We start from the raw sequence: 21,584 nt of genomic DNA, 5'->3' as shown, positions 1-21,584 counted from the left end.
ACCTCCTCCCGGGCGGCAGCCGGCGCACTGACGGGCAGTTTGTACAATGGCGGGAGGATCTGTTCCTCCTCCCGAGCAGCAGGCGACGCTCTGATGGGCAATTTGTACAAGGGTGGGAGAATTTGTTCCTCCTCCCGAGCAGCAGGCGACGCTCTGATGGGCAGTTTTTAGAAGGGCGGGAGGATCTGTTCCTCCTCCCGGGCGGCAGGCGGCGCACTGATGGACAGAGTGCGCAGGCGTGGTTACAGCAGTCGGCCGTGTTTACATTCGAAACGGTCGTAAACACCACCTATCGAGGGCAGCTCACTGACTGAGCTTTAAATAATAAATAATAAAACTACACTGGGCTCCGGAGTGACGGAGTCGATGCATCGATTCCCAACTTCAGCGAAGGAGAGAGATGGACACGAGCGAGTTATTCACCAGCTGCAGGAAGGGGGAACTCTCCAGAGTTCGGTGAGTGCGGCTGAGGCCCAACTGCAGTCGGTTAGTGTGGGGTAAAACCCTGAGGGTGAGGGGAAAATGAGAGGGAAAGAGGGGGAATTGGGGGAGAGGGGAGGAGGGGGAATGGAGGAGGGTGAATTGGGGCAGAGGGGAGGAGGGGAATTGGGGGAGAGGGAAGGAAGGGGAATGGAGAAGAGGGAAAGAAGGGAATTGGGGGAGAGGGGGGAATAGAGGAGAGGGGTGGGTGGGGAAATGGGGTGATGGCAGTAAGGGGGTGGGTGGAGGAATGGGGGTGTGATGGAGAGAGTAGTAGAGTGACACAGCACAGAAGCTTAGCCTTCTGTCCACCTTGTCTGTGCTGACCAGGTTTCCCAAACTGAACTAGTCCCATTTGCCTGTGTTTGGCAGATGTTCCTCTAAACCTTTCTTGTCCATGTACATGTTCAAAAGACTTTTAAATGTTGACAATTCTTCTCATCTCTACCACTTCCTCTGGCAGCTCATTCCATACACCAGCACACTCTGTGTGAGTAAGTTGTCTTAGGTCTCTTTTAAATCTTTCGTCTCACCTTGAACCTACCCTGGGAAAAGACCTTGGCTATTCACCTTATCTATGCCCCTAATGGTTTTATAAACTTTTATAAGGTCATACCTCAGTCTCCTACATTCCAGGTTAAAAAAAAAGTCTCAGCCTCTCCTTATAACTCAAACCCTGTAGTCTCGGTAACATCCTTATAAATTGTTTTTACACCCTTTCCACTTTAAAAACATCCTTAAAACTGGGTGACCAGAATTGCACACAGTACTCCAAATGTGGTCTTACCAGTGACTTGTACAGCCGTAACACGAACGCTCCACCTCCTGTACTGAGTGTTCTGACCGATGAAGGCAAGTGTGCCAAATGCTGCCTTCACCATCCTGTCTATCTGTGATGTCACTTCCAAGGAACAATGTACCTGCACCCCTAGGTTTCTGCCCTGGTTTGTCTTACCAAAATGCAGCACTTCTCATTCATCTAAATTAAACTTTATCTGCAGTTCCTTGGCCCAGTTGGTCAAGATCCTTTTGTACTTTTAGATAACCTTCTTCACTGTCCACTATACCACCAATTTTGGTGTCATCCACAAAACTTAATAACCATGCCTCCTATACTCTCATCCACATTGTTTATATAAATGACGAACAACAGTGACTCGGGAATGGGGTGTTGGAGAGGAGAGGTGGGGAAGTAACTTAGAGATGGGATTGTTCAGTGGAGGGATAGAGGGAAGAGAGAAAGAGGTGAGGAGAGGGGAAGTGGAAGGGAAGGGAGAATTGGAGCAGGAAGGGAAGCAAAGCAGGAGAAATGGAGGCAGAGAAGGTTGGGAGAAGTGGAGCAGGGATGGCAGTGAGGCAGAATGGAGGTGGGAGAAGAGGAGATGGGCTGGAAAAGTAGACCTGGTGGAATGACCTGCCAATACTGAATTTATTATTGTAAGATTCCTTAGTATTAGTGAGCATAGTAGTAGAGCAGGAGCAACAACAGCTCTTGACACTGGTATGAAGGAAAAGATAAAGTCGCTGTAGTCCTACTGGACCAAAGCACTCCTCTCTTTTATTAAACAGAGGAGAGTTGTGGTGGTATAACTTGAAGTACACCACATCTCAGGAAAGACATTGAGGTGAGTCCTTCATGGTAACTTCAGCCAGTACAGGTGCAGTGCATGTACATGGATTTTCTGTCTGCATTGTGTATTAGTGTACAAAGCTTCCAGTACATACATGCAAGTGCATCACAGTGAAAACCCCACTGACCATCTTAAGTTGGCCACTAGCATAATTCCTTGCACATTCAGGATTATCGTGTAAACATTGTCCAGTTGCAGTTCACATTTAATGTTACACACTGTCGTAAGGTTTAGAAGCGGGGGCTGATTGGATGTGGGCAGTACCTTGCTTGTTGCAAACAACTGAAGGGACATGCTGTTTGATGCAATTCAGAAGTCTTTCAATTCAGCCTTCTAACCTAGCATTGAAGTTCATATATCACGTTATTAATTTGAAGGTCTTTTTAAATTGAGGCAGAATCCTGTTAATGGTGAAAAGCTTTGGCAAAATGTTTATTCTTTTCAGCAGTGCTCAAATTCTGTATTACTGAATGACTATTTGTAAATTATAATGTAGAAAATAATATAGCAGTTGGGGGAAACACTTAAGGAACAAAACATTGCTGAAAATCTGAAATGAAAACAAATATATGCTGGAAATACTTAGCACGTCAAGCAGCATCTTGGGGAGAATCAACCTTTCAAGTCAACCTGAAACATTAGATGTTTCTGTCTCCACAAATGCTGCCTGACTTGCTGAGTATTTCCAGCAATGTTTGTATTTACTACTTAGAGGTTCAAGACTTAAATGAAGTTTCTGAAGCAAGTCTATAAAAAATATCATACTGTTAAGCTGCTAAGTAACTGAAGACTGGTTGAATCCTCCAGAGCTAGTCTGTCACAATCTTGAGTGTATTAATTACAGTGGCATTAATTCAGCAAATCTGATCTGGCTGTTCAGTTCCATGGGAGTTGAGCTGTGATAATTAGCTGCTCTAGCTTTTGGTCAGTGTCTCTGGACTGTTTGCAAAAGTCCAAGGAAATTACAGTGTGGGCGAAATAATTGCACAAGTCATTCATTCTGTAATTTCCTGGAATTTCTACACAAGTGATGAGCTATTCTGACCTGGTGTAAGATTTCCACAAGTTTAGACATTTTTTTGTAAACTGTTGTTACTTGCCACTTGAATGGCTGCTTAAGATGGAGGAGCAGAATTAGACCAGCCTATTGAGTCTGCATCACTTTTGATCAACCCCATTCTCCTGCCTTCTCCCTGTAACCTTTGATCCCCTTACTAATAAAGAACCTATCCATCTCTGTCTTAAATAGACTCAATGACTTGTCCTCCACAGCCGTCTATGTCAATGAGATCCACAGATTCAGTACCCTCTAGTTGAAGAAATTCCTCTTCATCTCAGTTCTAAAGGGTTGTCCCTTCACTCTGAGGTTGTGGCCTCAGGTCCTAGTCTCTCCTACTAGTGAAAACATTTTCTCCACATCCACTCCATCCAGTCCTCTCAGTATCCTGTAAGTTTCAATCAGATCCCTCATCATCCTCCTAAATTCTATCAAGTGCAGATTCAGAATCATCGTCTGCTTCTCATATGACAAGTCCTTTATCCCCAGGATCATTCTTGTGAATCTTCTCTGCAACCCCACCCCACCCCACCATATCCTTCCATAGATTTGATTTGATTTGATTTGATTTATTGTTCTCACATGTACTGAGATAACAGTGAAAAGTGTTGTTTTGTGTATTCTACAGGCAGATCGTACCATACAAAGTGCATCAGGTAGTAGAAAGGAGTGCAGAGTACAATGTTACAGATACAGGGCCCAAAACCACACTTAATATTCCAAATGTGATCTGATTAGGGCCTTGTGCAGCCTCTGTAGTACATCCCTGCCCTTGTATTCTCGCCGTCTTGAAATGAATGCTAACACTGCATTTGCCTTCTTAACTCCAACTGAACCTGTTTGCTAACCTTAAGAAAATTCACAACAGGGACTCGTAAGCCCTTTTGTGATTCAGATTTCTGAAGCTTTTCCCCATTTGAAAAATAGTCTACACCTCTCTTCTACCTACCAAAGTGCATAACCTCCCACTTCCCCACATTGAATTCCAGCTTGCCCTTCTTTACCCACTCTCCTGTCCATGCCCTTCTGTAGACTCCTCACTTCCTCAACACTACCAGTCTTTCTACCTGCTTTTGTGTCATCTGCAAAATTAGCAACAATGCCTTCAGTTTCTTTGCCCAGATTGTTAATGTGTATCCTAAATAGTTGTGGTCCCAACACTGACCCCTGAGGAACGTCACAAGTCACTGGCTGTCATCCTGAAGAAGACCCCTTTATCCCCACTTACTGTCTTCTGCCAGCCATCCAATCCTCTATCCATGCCATTACCTTTCCCCTAACACCATGGACCCTTATTTAGCATCCTCCTGTGTGGTATCTTGTCAAAAACCATCTGGAAATCTACATATATCACTGGCCATTTGTTATCAGTGCTGAGAATTAATAAGTGGCCTCCTTCAAAGAGTGCAAACAGTTAGTTACCAACAATTTAAAGGAAGCTTAATGAAATGAAAATGTGGATTCTGGTGTGATGATGCATCCCAATCCATCTAGTGGCCACATTGTCATAATAGTGGACACCACATCTCCCAGGAGACCCAGGTGCAGACATAGCTTGGGGAAATGGGGAAAGAAGGGCAGACAGTCCTGAGCTGAACAACTCCGTTGAAAGCTTGTTGTCTAAATCTTTGTTAATCTCAGGAACTATCCCACAAGGAAACGTTATGACTTGACCACTCCCTTCCAGATCAGTTGAGGAAAGTTCAGGATCATAGGTCAGGGGGAGCTGCCAAAAATAAAAGGTTACCCCCACCTTTTTATTTGTTGAACTTTACAAGAGACAAATTAGAGTTATATAGCACGGAAACAGACCCTTCAGTTCAACTCATCTGTGCTGACTAAGTTTCCCAAAGTAAACGAGTCCCATTTGCCTGCATTTGGCCCATTTCCCACTAAACCCTTCCTGTTTATGTGCCTATCCAAATGTCTTTTAAATGTTGTAACTATACCTGCATCTACTACTTCCTCTGGCAGTTCATTCTGCATATGAACCACCTTCTGTGTGAAAAAGTTGATAGTGTGGAGCTGGAGGAACACAGCCGGTATAGGCAGCATCAGAGGAGTCGGAGAGTCAACATTTCAGACCTAGACCCTTCATCAGGACTGGGGAGGGGGAAGGGAGCTGGGAAATAAATAGAGAGAAGAGGATTGGGGCTGGGAGAAGGTAGGTGGGATGGGGATAGTTGGATGCAGGTAGGGGTAGTGGGGATTGTCAGTGGGAAGGGTGGGTTGAATAGGTGGGGAAGGAGATGGACAGATAGTATCAGGTCGAGGAGGCGGGAATGAGAGGGATGGTTGGACATGGGATGAGGCCGGGAGTGGGGAGATTTTGAAACTGGTGAATTTTATGCTTAGACCGTCAGGCTGTCAGCTCCCGAGACAGAATGAGGTATTGTTCCTCCAGTTTCCGTGTGGCATCGTTGTGGCACTGGAGGAGGCCCAGGACGGATATGTCACCCGGTGTGTTAAAATGGTTAGCAACCGGAAGGTGTTGATTATAGTGTACGGAGTGCAGGTGCTCCACAGATCTGTCACCGAGTCCACGTTTGGCCTCACTGAGGAGGAGGCTACATCGGGAGCAACGGATACAGTCAACCAGGTTCGAGGATGTACAGGTGAACCCCTGTCGGATATGGAAAGATTATCTGGGGCCTTGAATGGAGGTGAGAGGGGAGGTGTCGGGGCATGTTTAGCACCTCCTGCGGTTGCAGGGAAAGGTGCCCAGTGTGCCCAACTGCCGTCGCGACACCGATCACTTTAATCTCTCCACCCCTCTCACTCACTCAGCCAGTAACTGGATTAGAAATTGCATGCACCCAGAAAGAGAAAATACTTTCTTCTGAAAAGAGAAGTATCAGTCTCTATGTTGTTCGTGGAGAGTGGATAATTGCACGTTGCTACTGTTGCAATGGTGTTTACCAGTAGCATTTACAATGGCAGTTTTATGGTTTTGCAGTTTGGTTGAGATTCTGTAGTTCTGATTCTTTTTGACTGTGATTGAATTTCAATATTCAGTGAGAGAGAGAGTCATTTTGATGTCCTGTTTCCTTTTAGCACTCTGAGAAAATGTTCTCCTTTACCTGCAGCAAAGGGCTAACTAGAGGATAATTCTGTGATTTTGACCTTTACAGCACGCACTCAAACCCAGACTGGTACACAGAAGAACTTTCAGTCCCACTCATCCACTCCTGCAGAACTGAAGCTGGCTTTTCAATTCCTGTCCTTGTGCATGCTTCAAAGGGGTAAAAACAGAGTCTGCAGTTTGGGACATAATCTGTGGGAAGACATCAGCCCCGTCGGTACCTTCGTAGTCACAAAAGCTCACAATTCCATCTATTTTGACTTGGCCTCCCACCCTTATTGAGGAGCTCTTGTTTGAACAAGTTCCCTTTCCGTCCGTAGGTGTGACATACTGTGTTTCTCGCTCTATGCCCCAACAACTACAGTTTGCATTTGCGGCCTTTCCTTCCTGTTTCAGCCCTCTTAAAAGAATGCATTTTGGAATTAGAAGTTAAAAATGTCTACAATATTTTGGTGTCTCACCAGTGGCCATGACAAAGTGGATGAGGCTGTACACTCTCATGACAGTAAGAAGGTTCCGATAATCAGAGGACTGTCTGAGTACTTGAGTAAAACCGGATTTCCCTAACTCCAGCACAATAACACAACATGTTTGCTCTGTCTATGTGCAAATTTCACCACGACTCGGCTCTAGTGCATTTCCAAGGAAGAATTGCGCAAACTTCTGCTTATTTTACATTGATATAAATTACGACAGTTTCACACTGCAGCATAAGTAGCAAGTGTTGTTATAATGACGTGTTTGTTGAGGGACAGCAGCAAGACTGTCTGTATTAAAGCCATTAAAAAAGTAGTCATTCCTTTCTTTAGCACCTTCCACAGCCACAGAATATCGCAATAATTATAACTAATGGCCACCTTCAGTAGGCAATTATATACTTCTGAGGCTGAGTTACAGTATTTCAAAACTAGATAGGTTAAAGGTGAGAGGGGAAAAGACCTGAGGGTAATTTTTTCATGCAGAGGGTGGTGCCTGCCTGGAGCGAGCTGCCAGAGGAAATAGTAGCAGTGAGTACAATTACAACATTTAAAAGACATCTGGATGCGTACATGAATAAGAAGGGTTGAGAGGGATATGGACCAAATGCTGGCAAATAGGACCAGATCAAATTGGGATGCCTGAACAGCATGAATGAGTTGGAACCAAAAGATCTCTTTCCGTGCTGTATGACTCTAAATATAGCAGATTATGCTGCATGGTAAGTTGGCTAACACTTAGAATTGTAATAATAGACTATCTGTTTTAATGATGTTGGTTGAAGAATGATGTTTGACCGAGGCCCCTTTATTTTTGAGTGAAACTCATAACTATGTTATACAGATTCAAAAAATGCTTAGGCTTCCACTTAAGAATGATTCTTGCTAAAAGTAAGCTACATTTTCAATCCAATGCAATTGGTCACTTTTCTACTTGGTGTTACAGAAACAACCTGTATAATAATGTGCACTGGAAGGAATATGTTGATGCAGTATGATTAAGTGTGGCATCTTATTATACAAGGTTTTATAGAGTCATGGAGTCATATGGCATGGCAACATGTCCTTTGGTCCAGTCGTCAATACTGACCAGGTTTCCTAAATTGATCTAGTCCCATTTGCCTGCGTTTGGGCAAGCCCTCTAAACCATTCCTATCCACGTACCTGTCCAGATGTTTTTTTACATGTTGTAATTGTACCGGCCTGTACCACTTCCTCTGACAGCTTGTTCCATATATGCATCACTGGAAAAGTTTAACTGCACCTGGACAATGTAGTTTGTGCAATAATCAGTCCACTTAATCCAATCCCCACACTTTTCAAATGGTTTTGACATATTTTAATAAATGCTAATTCATTTTTGCATTTGAGATTTTACTATGCCTGCTTCCTTCCATCCTCATCAATGTCAAGCATGAAAATAATTCCTGGGTGATGTGAAAAGCTGACTGGTGTACAAAAGTCCTGGAACTCTTTTAATGATTCATCCTTTTTAGAAGGTTGTTTTATACTCTCAGCTTCTTCCCAGCCCTTCAGAGGCACAGACATCTGCTCGGATGTAGTTCCACAGGTGTCAGCAATCCTCGGCACATTGTTTAGTTCGGGTGGCAATGCAACTGAAATACTTTACCTGTATTCCCTGGCAACTACATGCAGTGCATCCTGGTACATCTTCGAACAATTCTGTACTGCACAGAAGCAGGCCATTTTGCCTGTTTTTTTTATGCCAGCTCTTTGAAAAGATTATCCAATTAGTCCTATTTCTCTATTCTTTGCCCATTAGCCTGCAATTCTTTTTACCTTCATAACAACCGAAAGAACTGCAGATGCTATAAGTCAGGAGGGTTCTGAGGAAGGGTCACTGGACCCGAAACGTTAACTCTGTTTTTTCCGTCACAGATGCTGCCAGACCTGCTGGATTTTTCCAGCAACTTTGTTTTTGTTCTTTTTACCTTCATTTTGGCTGCGGTTAGGAGTATGAAATGTTGAATAATTTTAATCTCCCTTTCCTGAGGCCCATTCCAGGATTTGAAAGCTGCTTGGTAATCCACTTAATATTTGGGATGATAATGTGTGGTAGTAACTGTAGCTGTAACAAATTTTTAAAAATGCTTGTTGTGTTGGTGAGACAGTACCTGATGTTATGATATCGTTGTTCTTATGGTACAAGATCTCAGGATTCAGATGGGAATTGTTGTTGGAGGTAAACCTTTTTTCTGTTCCCAAACATTCTTGTGAATTTTAGTATTCTGAGTCAATCACTTCTTAAGAATTGTTGTCACCTCTGTTGTTAGCATGTATGAAGGAACACAATTCTTCAAGAACACCCATTGGCAAGAGGAAATACAGAAAAAGAACTGGAGAAAGGAATGCCAATGATCTCAAGGCTAAGGACTGATTCCATCAGAATGCCGTATGCTTTAAGAACCTCTTTCTCAAACTGTAGTTCCACCTTTCAATGATTTGTGCACACATGCTGCCAGGTTTCTCCGCTCCTATACCACCTTTAGAATTGTATTCTTTTTATTTTATGCGGCTTCTCCTTGTTCCGACCTATCCCTTCGCTCTTGTGTGGATTACATTTCATATGCACCTTCCTACATATCCACCAGCCCCTTGTTATCATTGCAGTTCAGAAAACTTCAAAGTTCTGCAAATTTTGAAATTGTACCTACACCCAAATCCAGGGTATTATGCATACCTTGAAGAGTCTTGGTCCTTGTACTGACAAAGACAGTAGTCACATGAGACCCGGTTATAGTCCAACAGATTTCTTTGAAACCACAAACGTTCGGAGCGCTGCTCCTTTGTAAAGTGGAGTGCTCCGAAAGCTTGTGATTTCAAAAAAACCTATAGGACCATAACGGGGTGTCAAGTGACTTCTGTCTTTGTCCACCCCAATCCAACACCAACACTTCCGCATCTGACACCAAGAGATCCCCAAAGTATATTCCTGCAATCCAAATAAAATCTGTTCACCGCTACTTATTTTTTTGTCAGCAGGGCACCTCTAATCCATTGCTGCCACTGTGTTTATTCAATGGTTTCAACTTTGCACCCTCAAAGGAGCATCTTAGGCTGCATACCAGAGCTTTGCAAGGTGAGGGTCTGGACCCCAAGTGGGGCCACGGGCTCTGAGGCAGCAACATTTGCCATGGAACTTTATCATGGTTACAGAGCAATGCCCCTGCTCTCTCAATTCTTGTTGAGAGTTTATGCCTAATTTTGAAAATTCAAATTGGGCTCACAGTGGGAAAAAGTTTCGGAATTGCTATTCTGTGTGAAAAATTATTCTATATTAAAAGAGTTTGTAATTAAGGATAGAGTGATTTACCATATTGAAAATGTTTCATTGATTAGAAAGAACCAGCTTGGATTTGTTTTTTTTATTTAACCTATTGTTTTCTAATCAACCGGTTGAGAGATGTTATTACACACGTCTGCAGCAGGTGGGACTTGAAGCCAGGTCTCTTGGTCCAGGGGTAGGGACACTGTCACTGCGTCACAGGAGGGCCCTCAGCATGGATTTGTAAAGAATAGGAGGCCTTGCCTGATAAATTGGATAGACTTTAACCAGCTCTTCAAAAAAATGTAATAAAAATTATTTATATGGGCTTCCAAAAGGCATTCAATGAAGTCCCCCATGAGAAATAGTTAGCTAAAGTTGGGGCTCATGCAATTTAAGTCAAATTATTGACCTGTTTGGGAAGTTGGCTGAGTGCAGGAAATAGAGATGATGACTCTGGTGTTATGACCAGTGATGGCCCGCTGGAATCTGTGTTGCCTCATCTGTTCACTATGTTTTATAATTATTAAGCCAAGGTATTGCATAAATGGATATCAGTTTGCTGATGACACACAGGTGGAATTTCAAGTGGTATAGATAGAAGCATAACTACAGAGATGTTAGTTGATTAAGTGATTGCACGAAATGGTTGCAAATGGATTTCAAGGTAGGCAAATGTGTGATCATCTGCTTAGGACTGCAAAAAGGTATGGAATGCAGTGTTTTCCAATTACGGGAAGTTATAAATAGTGCACGTTCAAAGAAACTTGGGAATTGAGGCACAAAGATAATTAAAATGTCATGAACAGGGACTGAAAATAACCAAAAGACTAAGGGACTGATAGTCATGATATCTTGAAAGCAAGAATGCTAGGGGTAGAAGATGTGCTTCACCTACACATAGCCCTGATTAGATCACACCAGAAGTTACTGTGAATAGTTCTGGGCAACGCACCTTCAGAAGGCTATATTGGCCTTGGACAAAGTGCAGTGTTGTGGCTGTCAGTTAGAGGTAACAGAAGTGGTCGAGAGTGCAGGTATAAATGTTCTGCTGAAGACTTGGAGTAAACAAGTACAGGTGTAGCTTCCTAACCCAACTCTGTCTAGTCCAGCAACCTTTGTGGTCTAGCATCTGCAATACTGCCAATTTTCCCTCTAAGGGTTATGCATCAATTTTTATTTATATTTTTTACTTTTGGTGTACTTTGTCCGGTTTGGATACTCTAAATCTCTTTTGAGTGCCCAATTGGAAAATCATTCATCCATTGATACAAGTGGAGGTGTGGTCTTTAAAGTGTTTGTGCATAGAATATGTTTGTCCTCCTGGGTTTAGCAACTTCTCTGGCCTGCCAGCAATCCTGACCCTGTGGATTAGCAAGGTACGGCCTGCAGTCTCAAATATCATCATATTATAGTTACAGAAGAATACGAGATAGCGTCACGAATGATAGGTTCCTAGGAAGTACAGAGGATCAAAGTGACTTTGGTTTCCCTGTCCGTAAATCCTTGAAGGCAGCAGGATGGGTTGATAAGATGTTCAAGAAGGCTTATTGGAGACTTGCCTTTATTAGTCAAAGCATTGAAGACAAGAACAAGGAGGTTATGATGGAGCTGGACATAATGTAGAAGACCACTGCTAAAGTTCTGTGTGCAGTTCTGGTTGCCACACTAGGAAGGAAGTTTTTGCACTTGAGAGAGTGCAGAAGAAATTCACCAGGATCCAGCATGGACTGGGGTGATTCAGCTATGAAGAGAGACTAGATAGGCTGGGGCTGTTTTCCTAACAGCAGAAAAGGCTGAAGGTCTTTCTGATTGACTTATACAAAGTTCTGAGGGGTATAAGGTAGATGGGGATAACCTTTTCCTCTTAATAGAAGTATCAACAACCAGAGAGAGGGTGGGGCAGCTTTGAGGTAAGGAGGGGATATGAGGATGATACTTTTTCGTGTTCTTTGCCTGTACCCCTCCATGTAGGACCAGCTTCTGTTTTATACAAAACACATCAATCTTTGAGAACTTAAGACAATTCATGAAGATGTAGTGGAAACAAGACCCTTATTGCACTGTTATTACAGACACATCACAACCAATAGTTATGTTTAGGCCTTTTGCTTTATCTACTGCTGTTGCAAAGCATGTGTTGTGTTTGGGCCCAGGATCTTTTCAAATAAACATGTTTAAAATAAATTCCGTGAATGACAGGAGAAAAGTTTTACTTACATGAAGGGCAAACCACAAACGCCCTGTGCAAGGGGAAAGCACCAACAATTTTTAAAAGGAGGGGGTAGCAGTCAAATCTTTAAAGTGGAGATAAATAAGCTTAGAAAGGCCACTGTTTATGACCAGCTAATTTATTTTAGCATTCTCAATTACCAAAGGAATGTTCGCTAGATAGAGTAGCAAACATTAAAGTATTGGAATATGTGCATTTTTCTTCCTTCATACTGTCTTTGCCCCAGTTGTCTGAATACTCTGTGCATTGCAAATTATTGCATAAGGAATCAAACCATAAGTGAAGATATTGCATGTTTCATGTCATACTGCTTGATTTATAGCTGTCAAAAACCCTGCATTTTAAGTAGTTATTTAATTACCTTGTAACATTATTATTGACTGTGCTTTACTCCTCTTTCAGGCAGAGATTTTTTTAAAAAATGTCTACTTATATCCCACACCTCTGCCCCCTCCTTAAATCGGCATCCTCTGCAAGTGGAGGTAGCTTTTCCTTATTTACTTGATCAAAACCCTGCAATATGAAAAGCAGAAAAGTATTAATTTTAAAAGAAATGACTGATACTTTCAGTATGACCCAGCTAGTAATTCTACAGTTGAGCTTCAAACCTGACATCCATAAGCCTGGAGATTACTGATGATAGTAGTCACAAACAATATCAGTACCTTTCCACAGTGCTCCACTGCCTGATAGTTGAGTAGAAAAGTTAACATTTAAATTGAGCAGGTTAAAACTCTATTTAAAAATTGAGCAGAGAATGTAATATGAACATATTGTTTTGCTGGTCATATCACCAACAGTAATTCCAGGTGATAGTATTTTGAATAAAACATTTGATTCTCTTTCAAAATGTATTTAATGTTTCGCAATAAGCAAATAGTGTATTGCTGCAATTTCCTCCAAATTTGTTATGCTGCTTCTGAATCAGAATGCCCACAATATTGATACTTATTTAGCTAATGGGGAAATGCAATTGTGGAAAGCATGGTTGGAATACAGTTTGAACTAGAAGTATAATGTTTATTATGATACAAAACTTGCCAGCTTCTAAAAACCAAAAGAACTGTGGGTGCTGTAAATACAGAAACAAAAACAGAAATTGCTACAAAAGCTCAGCAGGTTTGGTAGCATCTGTGGAGAAAAATCAGAGTTAATGATTCAGGTCCGGTCACTATTAAGCTTTTCCAGCAATTTCTGTTTTTGTTGCCAGCTTAAAATGTCACCCGCAGCTCTTGTACCTTTATTGCAGACTGTCAAATTACTGGCAGTCTAAAAGCTTCAAGCTATAGTGGTCTGAATTTAACTGTTTGTGAATTCTCCTCTTGTTTCAAGCTGCAGGCTTTTAAAATCTTGGCTTTGCTGGAGAAAATGTGTTTATGTAGCACGTTACGTGACTTTGGCTACGAATGCTCCAGTGAACTGCAACTGTAGCTTCAGTTCTGTGAAATTCGGCACTGCAGTAAACATGAACTCGGCTGTATTCCAATCCTGCTTTCTGCAAATATACTTCTGTATAAGCTTGGAGATATCATACCGTGGATCTTCTGAATCAGAAATGACACTTTCAATTACAAATCTTGCTTAAATTGCAGCAATATACTTTTAACAAAATATTAAATATATTGCTAAAAGCAACACAAAGTTGAAGCTGATACGGAGATAGTAGGGATAACAAGGTGTAGAGCTGAATGAACACAGCAGGCCAAGTAGCCTCAGAGGAGCAGGAAAGCTGACGTTTCGGGTCTGAAGAAGGCTCTACACCTTGTTATCACAAAGTTGAAGCTTCTTGCCTTGCACTCATCAGCTGGGATACAAGAAACTGCACTTCAAAAGGGCACATCAGTTCACGCAACATGAAAAGATGCAACAAGATCATAAGATATTGGATCAGATGTGTGAGCCCTTCAAGGCTGCTGTACTGTTCAATGAGATCATAACTAATCTCATACTCCTCAACTCCACTCGCCAGCCTTTTTTTCCTTCATGACCCTTGATTCCCTTACTGATTAAAAATCTTGTCTGTCTTCACCTTGAATATACTTAATGACCTGGCCTTGACAGCGCTCTGTGGTAAAGAATTCTGCAGATTCATTTCCTTTGCAGAGAAGTAATTTCTCCTTACTTCTGTCCTAACTGGATGATCCCTTTCTCTGAGCTACTAGACTTCCCTACAAGAAGAAATAATCTCTCTGAATCTAGCTGTCAAGCCCCCAGAGAATCTTGTATGTTTCAATAAGGTCGTGCCTCAATCTTCTAAACTCCGAGTACAGGCCCAATCTGTTCAACCTCTCCTCATAAGACATGCCCAGAAATAGCCTAGTGAACCTTCTCTGCCTTACCTGCAATGCCAGTGTATCTTTCTTTAGAAAAGGGGCACAAAACTGTTTGGTGTTCAGGTGAGGCCTGATTAATTCCTTGTATAGTTTTAGCAAAACTTTCTTATTTTTATGCTCCACTCCCTTTGAAATAAAGGCCGACAGTTCAATTTACCTGCTGGACTTTGGATGCTGGTTAAATATATTTTTGAAAGAATAACAACTAGTTTTATTCAAAATACTGCCATCTGGAATTACTACCAGTGATGTTATTCTTAGGAAAACTCTTAAATAGTTCATTTCACATTCCCAACTTACTTTGTACGTAATGGAATACCTTTCGAAATGGAGTCTCGGTTGGAATGTAATTTTTATATGCAAGCAGCAAATAAATAAATAACTAGATAGTCTTTTTGAGGCTAAAAATTGGTCAATGAAAAAGGGATAACTCGCCTGCTCATTTTAGAAATGGTGCTGTGGGACTTTCTACATTGACATGAGATAGCAGATGGGAGCTTGTTTTAACATCTCAGCTGAAAGGCAACCCCTCTGACAATGCAGGACACTCTCAGTACAGTGGAGGGTCAGCTGGCTTATGAGCATTTGTTTCTAAAGTCGGATTTGAATCTGCAACCTTCTGACTTGGAAGCAAGAGCACTGCCTACTGAACAATGGTTGACAGAAGTAACTGCTTACGCTTGTTTATGGTGCATAATTTAAAGGAGGGGAGGTGATGGCCTAGTGGTATTATTGCCGGATTGTTAATCCAAAGACCCAGATAATGTTCTGGGGAGAGGCTTCGCTTTTCAGGAGTCGCAGGGAGAAAAGCTTCTGAAGGATCTCAATGCGGGAACAGCAACTCATATTCCGCTTGGGAACCCTGCAGCCCAATGGTATCAATGCGGATTTCACAAGCTTCAAAATCTTCCCTCCCCCTACAGCATCCCAAAACCAGCCCAGCTTGTCCCCGCCTCCCTAACCTGTTCTTCCTCCCACCTATCCCCTCCTCCCACCTTAAGCCGCACCCCCATCTCCTACCTACTAACCTCATCCCGCCCCCTTGACCTGTCCATCCTCCCTGGACTGACCTATCTCCTCCCTACCTCCCCACCTACACTCACCTTTACTGGCTCCATCCCCGCCTATTTGACCTGTCTGTTTCCTCTCCACCTGTCTTCTCCTCTATCCATCTTCTGTCTGCCTCTTCCTCTCTCCCTATTTATTTCGGAACCCCCTTCCCCTCCCCCATTTCTGATGAAGGGTGTAGGCCCGAAACGTCAGCCTTCCAGCTCCTATGATGCTGCTTGGCCTGCTGTGTTCATCCAGCTCTACACCTTGTTATCTCTAATGTTCTGGGGATCTGGGTTTGAATCCTATCTTGGCAGATGGTGGAATTTGAATTCAATAAAATATCTGGAATTAAGAATCTAATGATGACCATGAACCCATTGCCGATTGTCAGGAAAAACCCAGCTGGTTCACTAATGTCCTTTAGGAAAGGAAACTGTCATCCTTACCTGGTCTGGCCTATTGTGACTCCAGACCCACAGCAATGTGGTTGACGCTTAACTGCCCTCCGGGCAATTGGGGATGGGCAATAAATGCTGCCTAGCCAGTGACACCCACATCCCATGAGTGAATAAAGAAAAAATCTTCTGCAGCTATCGCTGTTGTAGGTTGACTCTACAAACCTGTGATCTTTACTACTGAGAAGGTCAAAGGCAGCAGATGCAAGGGAACATCGTCACCTGCAAGATCCCCTCCAAACCCCTGCTGACTTGGATCTGTGTCACAGTTCCTTCACAGTCACTGGGTCAAAATACTGAAATTCCCTTTGTAACAGGACTGCAGTAGTTCACAAAGGCAACTCTTCACCACCTTGTGCTGGGCACTTAGTGATGGGCAGTAGATGCTGAGCCAGTCATCGACGTCTACACACTGTGAACAAATAAAAAGCCAGAAGGAGCAGCGGTCTGAAAGCTTGTGATTTCAAATAAACCTGTTAGACTACAACCTGGTGTCATGTGCCTTATAGCTTTGTCCACCCCAGTCCAACTCTGGCCCCTCCACATCATAACAAATAAAAAGAAAGAAAGTCTTTTAATTTGTTGTCTTAAATGTCATACTTCTGATGTTGAGTTCTTTGAGGAGGAAAGAATGGAGAATGTTAGAGACTTTTTTTTCGGTCTAGTATAACATTTACATATTAAATACAGAAAATCCACAGAATCTAGGATCTGTTGACAAAATTGTAACTTTGATTTTAAGTTCAGATCAACTTGTTCAATTTATGTTGATGAGCAGCATTAATGCATCTTTTATCTTTTGCACGGTTTGGCATGTTGGGCTTATGACATTAGAACATATAATGCAATCTTAGATCTGGTTTTAATATAGTTGTCATTTATTTTTTCAGCTATCTGGTTGAACAGAGGGATGTGGAATTAAATGTCAAAGATAAATGGGACAGTACCCCACTGTAAGTACAGATTATCTGTTATATGTTATAAATCTTCATTTATTCTCTAAATTCTACATTCTGTTAGAAAGTTCATGCTTCCCAACTAAAAAAGCTTGCTTACTGTTCTGTTTATGTCCTGCTTTTGCCAACATTTACATTAAACATTCGTTTGTATACATTTATAATGGGATTTGCTAGTGTCAATTTGTCATACTGTAATCTCCTATGCTGCAACTGCTTTTATTCCTCTGTTTCGCAAATTGCTGTACTTTTTTTCAAATCTGGCTGAATGATAGTGGATAATATTTTCTATCAATAAGGAAAGATGTTTATCTTTAGAATAAAGACTTAGAATGATATCTGCTTGTACTTGTTCAATTAAACCACTCCCATTCATCAGAAATCTATCACTTCCCTCTCCTTTTTAAGACTCCTGTTTAAACCCCATCTCTTTATCAAGATTTTGAGCACCCTTTCAAAACACTATTCCACCTTGTCATCCTTTATTTCTGACTATGCCCCTTCGGCTGCCTTGGACTTTTTTTTTTCCCTAAAGTTATTTACATAAATGCTGTTGTAGGCTGTCTACCTTTTCCATATATAACATCAGTGCAGATTGATGTACGATTGATGCAGATTGATAAAAATCTGTGTTTTGCTGTACGCAGTGGTCTCGGAATGTGTGCTTTGAGAGGCGTTTCCTGTTGAGAAGCTGAGATATCCACACATTGCCATGAGGAACATGTTAAAGTTCTTGTTTCTCCCTATCGTGTTGACTTGCAGCATGCAAACACTTTTACACATTTGTTCACAAGGTGTGGAAGTCGTTGGCTGGGCCAGCATTCATTGCCCATCCCTAACTGCCCTGCAGTAGATGGTGCTTAGCTTATCAGCAAGTGTTTTACTTATTTAATATTAAGCTTCATGCTGTTGGGAAAGTGATGGCCTAGTGTTATTATCGCTGGACTGTTAATCCAGAGACCCAGATAATGTTCTGGGGACCCGGGTTCGAATCCCACCACGGCAGATGGTGGAATTTGAATTCAATAAAATATCTGGACTTACGGTCATCATTAGATTCTTGACTCCATTGTCAAGTGTCAGAAAAACCCATCTGGTTCACTAACGTACTTTAGGGAGGGAAATTGCCACCCTTACCTGGTATGGCCTACATGTGACTTCAGACCTACAGCAATGTGGGTGTGACTCTTAAATGCCCTCTGGGCAATTAGGGATGGGCAATAAATGCTGGCCTAGCCAGCGACACCCTCATCCTGCAAATGAATAAAGAATAAAGGGATGCTCTAATTTCAGTTTATTTTTTCAAACTTTCTTTTGTGATGATCCAGTTCTCTGAGCTAAAGCCACCCTTCAGTATCTCATCCGTATGTGAGCACAGCCCTGCTCTAAAATGCATTTAACAGTATTATGCTGTCAGCTGAGTTTATTCTTTACAATGATGATGGAGACTTGCAAGGGCAGATCTGGGTGTTGAATATTCCTAGTTAAAACGTGTTCAGAAAAGATGGGAAAGTAAAACAAAAGGAGGAGGATTGGCATTTTTTAGCTAGTGAGAGCGTTTCAGGGTTAGAAAAAGAGGATTTTCTAGATCATTTAAGGACAGAATTGATTTAGCTAGAATTTAGGAATAAGACGGGTGCAATTAAATTGCTTGGTCTATTATGAAGCCCAACAGCTAATGGGAGGCATATAGAGGAACAAATCTGCATGGAACTTACTGAGAGTTTTAACATCAAAGTAGAGGCAAAGATAACTCTAATTACTTGTAAATCAGAGTCGTAGAGCATGGAAGCATCCTCATAAGGGCAACTAAGAATGGGCAATAAATGCTGGCCCAGCCAGTGACACCCACATCCCGTGGCTGAACATAGAATGGCAGTGTTCACAGACAACGAATCTGTGGGGCAACTGCGCCTGCATGCTCACTTGGAAACACATACGTGCGCAGTTTGAGACCCTCGATGTGCAAAATGCACAACATGCATATACGCAGAATAGTTGTGACATTGAAACAGGAGGTGCGGAAAAGACCTCCAGGATCAGGGAGAAATATGGAGAAGAATCCCTAGACGAGCTGGTGTCACACCATTTTGGTCACACCAATTGAAACATATCACCAGTTTGCTGTAGAATCACGTGTGGAAAAAAGATGAATATAAACATGGCACTGGGCAGCTGAATCCTAACTTGCAGCAATGCTTAGTGGTAATCTTAAGCACCCATTTTATGCGGATGTGCTACTTTTGACTTCTCTGAATGAAATTGTGTTGCCTTTTGTGCTGTATTACAGAAGACAAATTAAAATCACAAATAAGAGTGGGGCCCTATAAATCAGCACTTAAGTTCTAATGACATGTTCAGCACTCGCTGAAATTTTACTCAGCTGTTTGAAGAATTGCATTGTTTTCTTCTGAAAAATGTTCCACTTATTAAAAAAGACAATCATTCCAGAAATGTAACTTTTTAACTGTTGTCCTTCAAGAGGTACAGTAGATCAGATTTTTTTTACTGCATCACTAACTTTTCACTCTACCAACAGGTATTACGCATGTCTATGTGGGCATGAGGAACTTGTTCAGTATTTACTTGCCAACGGTATGGATTCTTCTAAAACTATTTAGCTTGATTTCTGTTTTGGTTGCCAGTGTTCCATACCTTTTCCACACCTTTTTTTACTCTCCCTATCTTTTAAAGTTAGGGCATAGTTTAATGTGAGCAAAGTTAATGAAACCTGAAGATTCAAAAAGGCTCTTTGACCAAAAGCAAAACATCTGGTTAAAACAGTATAGTGAGTCTTTTGTTTGGGCAAAACGATGAAAGTAGTATCAAGGTACAGGCATTTCCTAATTGGACCAGGATTCAGATTCAGTTGAGTCTTCATCTGCTAGCTGTGACAGTGCTTTTTTAAATTCATTTGTGGAATGTCAGTGACATTGAAGGAGTGGTGATATATTTCCAAGTCAGGTGATGGTGATGAATTTCGGTGTTGTGTTTTTTATTTGCAGCTTCCATTTACTACATGGCGTCTCAGTGGTCAGCGGGAAATAGAGGAACAGATATGTAAGCAAATCATGGAAAGATGTGAAAACAGCAGGGTTATTGTAGTCTGTGATTTTAACTTCCTGAAATTCACTCGGGCTCCCTTAGTGCCAGGGGCTTAGGTGGGGCAGAATTTGTTAGGTGCAACCAGAGAGTTTCTTGTAGGTAGTCCAACTAGGGAAGGGGCCGTGTCATTTGATTTGATTTATTATTGTGACATACTGAGATATAATGAAATGTATGATTTTTCGTGCTGTCCACACAAATCATACCTTATGTAAGTACGTCATTTGTGTGCAGAATATTGTGTTATAGCAACAGAGATGGTGCAGAGAAAGATCAACTGTATTATATTTTGAATTAGGGAGTGAGCCTGGCCTGGTGATTGAATTTTCAGTGGGGGAAGCATTTTGGGAATAGTGATCATTATTCTGTACGTTCTAAGAAAGTTATGGACAAGGATAAGACTGGTCCTTGGGTGAAAGTGCCTAACTGGGAGAAGGTTAATTTCAACAGTATTAGGTAGGATCTGGAGAAATTTGATTTGGGTGGGAGAGGGGCAGCTGTTTGTGGGTAAATCCACATCTGACATGTGGGAGTCTTTTGAAAGGCCAGTTGATCAGAGTTCAGGACCAACACATTCCTGTGAGGGTGAAAGGTGAGGATGGGAAGATTTGAGAACAGTGGATGATGAGATGTTGAAGGATTAGTTAAAAAGAAACAGGAAGCATATTTAAGGTTCAGAAAACTGAAAACAAACAAGGTCCTTGAGTATAAAGGAAGCAGAAAAGAACTTAAACAAGAAATTAAGAGGGCTGGTAGCGGCCGTGAAATATCCTTAGTGAGTAGGATTATGGAGAATTTCAAGGCATTTTATACATATATCGGGAGCAAAAGGCTAACTAGGAGAAGAGTAGGTCCACTAAAGGCCACATGAGGGAATTTGTGTGGAGCCAGAGGAAATGGTTGAGGTCCTTAATTAGTACTTCGAATCAGTATTCACCAAGGAGAAGGGCATAGATGATGGTAAGATTAGAGAGGGGTATGTTGATACTCAGGGACATGTCAATATTAAGAAGGAGGTGGTGTTGTGTTTCTTGAAAAACATTATGGTAGATAAGTCCCCAAGACCTGAAGGAGACAAGGGAAAAGATTGTTGGGGTCTTGACAGAGATCTTTGTATCTCAATTAACCATAGGCAAGCTCCCACAAGACTGGAGAATAGCCAATATTGTTCCTTTTGTTTAAGAAGGGCAACAGGGATAATTCAGGAAATTATAGCCAAGTGAGCCTTATATCAGTGGTATGGAAATTATTGGAGAAGATTCTTGGGGACTGGAGTTACTTGCATTTGGAGAAGAATGAACTTAGCGGGGACAGTCACAATGGCTTTACGCAGGGAAGGTTTTGTCTCACAAACCTGATTGAGTATTTTGAAGAAGCGATGAAGATGGATGAGTGTAGAGCAGTGGATCTCGTTTTTATGGACTTAGTAAAGCATTT

The 21,584-nt window shown here is 41.8% G+C and overlaps 1 protein-coding gene across 1 annotated transcript; it reads left to right on the top strand.

Annotated features, from left to right (window-relative positions):
* Positions 1-211: 211 nt before the first annotated feature.
* LOC125481513 (ankyrin repeat and BTB/POZ domain-containing protein 1-like) lies at positions 212-20,106 on the top strand. The gene is made up of 4 exons (XM_048593176.1): positions 212-456; positions 16,977-17,039; positions 19,582-19,637; positions 20,048-20,106. The coding sequence occupies exons 1-4, from the start codon at positions 401-403 to the stop codon at positions 20,104-20,106; spliced, it is 234 nt and encodes a 77-aa protein (XP_048449133.1). The 5' UTR covers positions 212-400.
* The last annotated feature ends 1,478 nt before the right edge of the window (positions 20,107-21,584 follow it).

The sequence above is a fragment of the Rhincodon typus genome, unplaced genomic scaffold (genome assembly GCF_021869965.1).
Source record: "Rhincodon typus isolate 14 unplaced genomic scaffold, sRhiTyp1.1 hic_rhity00002436, whole genome shotgun sequence".
In the NCBI taxonomy this organism is placed as follows: domain Eukaryota; kingdom Metazoa; phylum Chordata; class Chondrichthyes; order Orectolobiformes; family Rhincodontidae; genus Rhincodon; species Rhincodon typus.
Note: the sequence above shows the minus strand (reverse complement) of the source record. Positions and strands in the feature narration are given on the sequence as shown.